General features: G+C 29.5%; 1 protein-coding gene across 1 annotated transcript in view; it reads right to left on the bottom strand.

The window, feature by feature from the left end:
* The window catches only part of LOC106882533 (inter-alpha-trypsin inhibitor heavy chain H3), a 57,885-nt gene that overhangs the window by 9,973 nt on the left and 45,412 nt on the right, over positions 1-2,500 (bottom strand). Inside the window, exon 9 of the mRNA XM_089363368.1 lies at positions 1,106-1,196. Within this exon, the coding sequence (XP_089219494.1) occupies positions 1,106-1,196 (91 nt within the window). The remainder of the gene's footprint in view (positions 1-1,105; positions 1,197-2,500) is intronic.

A 2,500-nucleotide genomic window follows, 5' to 3' on the forward strand; every position in this document is an offset into this window, starting at 1 on the left:
ATATTATATATTGTATATTCCATATTCTATACCCCACGTTGGTTCTGCAGGAATATAAATAAAACAAAAAACAGACAGTGTTGGAACTCTTTTAAACAAAATGATATAATCCTCTATACACATTCATACAAAAAAACCACCTTTTTTGTATTTATTTTTACTCCACCGAGGTCGCATTCCACTCATTTACTTATTTATTTTTTCTAAAATTTTCGTACCTTGCAACTTTTTCAATAGTCGATGACTCTCATATATATATATAAACAAAAGCTGTTACTCAGAACAGGAACGTGAAACTCTGAGTAACAGCTTTCATTATATTTCTGCAACTTTTAAATAAAGCATATTATTCTACCTCTAGTATTTGAGTATTCAGTGGAGGCGCAATGGCCCAGTGGTTAGGGCAGTGGACTCGCGTCATAGGATCGCGGTTTCGATTTGAGTGTTTATTGAGCGAAAACACCTAAAGCCCCACGAGGATCCGGCAGGGGATGGTGACGAACCCTGCTGTACTCTTTCACCACAACTTTCTCTCACTCTTTCTTCCTGTTTCTCTTGTACCTGTATTTCAAAAGGGCCAGCCTTGTCACACTGTGTCACGCTGAATATCTCTGAGAACTACGTTAAGGGTACACGTGTCTGTGGAGTGCTCTGCCACTTGCACGCTAATTTCACGAGCAGGCTGTTCCGTTGATCGGATCAACTGGAACCCTCGACGTCGTAAGCGACGGAGTGCCAACAACAACATCTGAGTATTCTTTTTTCCACCACGTTTTACATTTATATGTGCTTACTCATATCTATATATATATATATATATATATATATATATATATATATATATATATATATATATATATATATATATATATATATATATGTATGTATGTATGTATGTATGTATATATATAAATATGTATATAAGTATATAAAATTATATATATATATAATTATAAATATGTAACTATATGTATCGGTATGGTTATAATCTCTGTACATACATAAGTGTGTGTATGCATGTGTGTTTGTGTGTGTATTCGGCACCGGTCGTTTCAAAAGTGTTCTCTATAAACAATATGATTTGCGATGATGAAAATACACTTACTGGGTTTTGGTGTCGTTGTATCTAATGGATTATCATATTCACTCTCCGGTTTTACAACCAGCATCGATGTCACTGGAGTTACAAATTTGTACTGAAAACATAACAAAACAAAAAAAACATATTTATTTCAATGCTAACATAATTCAGTGATATTCAGAAGTATAAAACTTGGAGTGAACACATAATAAAGTTATTGATGTGAATAGCTACCGATAATTCTATCTATTTATCTATCTGTTTCTCTATAAATCAACCTATTAATGTAAATATCTATCTATATGTATGTGCGTGTATAGATGTATGTTTGTATCTATTTATCAATCTATTTCTCCATCCATATATTATTATTATTATTGTTGTTGGTGGTGGTGTTGTTGTTGTTATTATTATTATCATTATTGTTATAAAAAGCACAAATTGCCTGGGTAACCATATTTCACAACGCTTTTTGTGGTTCTCATTATAAAATTTTTACTCTCTGAACTCGTTGTATGCTATACTACTTGTTGAAAACCATACAGTATTAAACAACACACGCACACACACACACACACACACACACACACACACACACACACACAAACATACATATATATATATATATATAAAACAAGAACTTATATAAACTGATATATTCATACGTACATTGATACACAGATACATACATATATGCAAATCTGTGTGTATATATATATATACATATATATATATATATATATATATATATATATATATATATATATATATATATACATATATATATATATATATATATATACATATACATACATATATATACATATATACATAGATATATATATATGTATATATACATACATATATCTATACACATACGTACATACATACATACATATATAAATATATATATATATACATATATATATATGTGTGTGTGTGTGTGTGTGTGTGTGTGTGTATGTATGTATACATAGATATATCTATATTACATATATATATATATATATATATATATATATATATCACGGTCTTAAGTTTCTGTCTCCATACGTACATAGATGTATGTAAATATGTCGAGATATAAACCCAAATAGCTTGGAAGGATGGATGGGTAGATAACATATATAAGTACAAAGTGACTCACACATATTTTTTTTTTAAATTGACCAAGAATACCACTTGATGCAAAACAAAATATAGATAAATAAGAAAGAAAAAAGGTAAAACGCTATCACAACGGAAATGAACTGAATTACTATATCTTAATATATGCAGACTTAAGTGAATAAGATGAAAGTGCTACAAGGTATTTATATTAAAATAAAAGTCTTAAAATGTATATCTCTAAATCATTAAAATTTATATTATTTCCCATTACGTGTATGTGTGTGTGTAAAGGCGCGTGGCGTAGTGGTT

Source organism: Octopus bimaculoides, chromosome 15, assembly GCF_046866305.1.
Source record: "Octopus bimaculoides isolate indiv1 chromosome 15, ASM4686630v1, whole genome shotgun sequence".
Classification (NCBI taxonomy): Eukaryota; Metazoa; Mollusca; class Cephalopoda; order Octopoda; family Octopodidae; genus Octopus; species Octopus bimaculoides.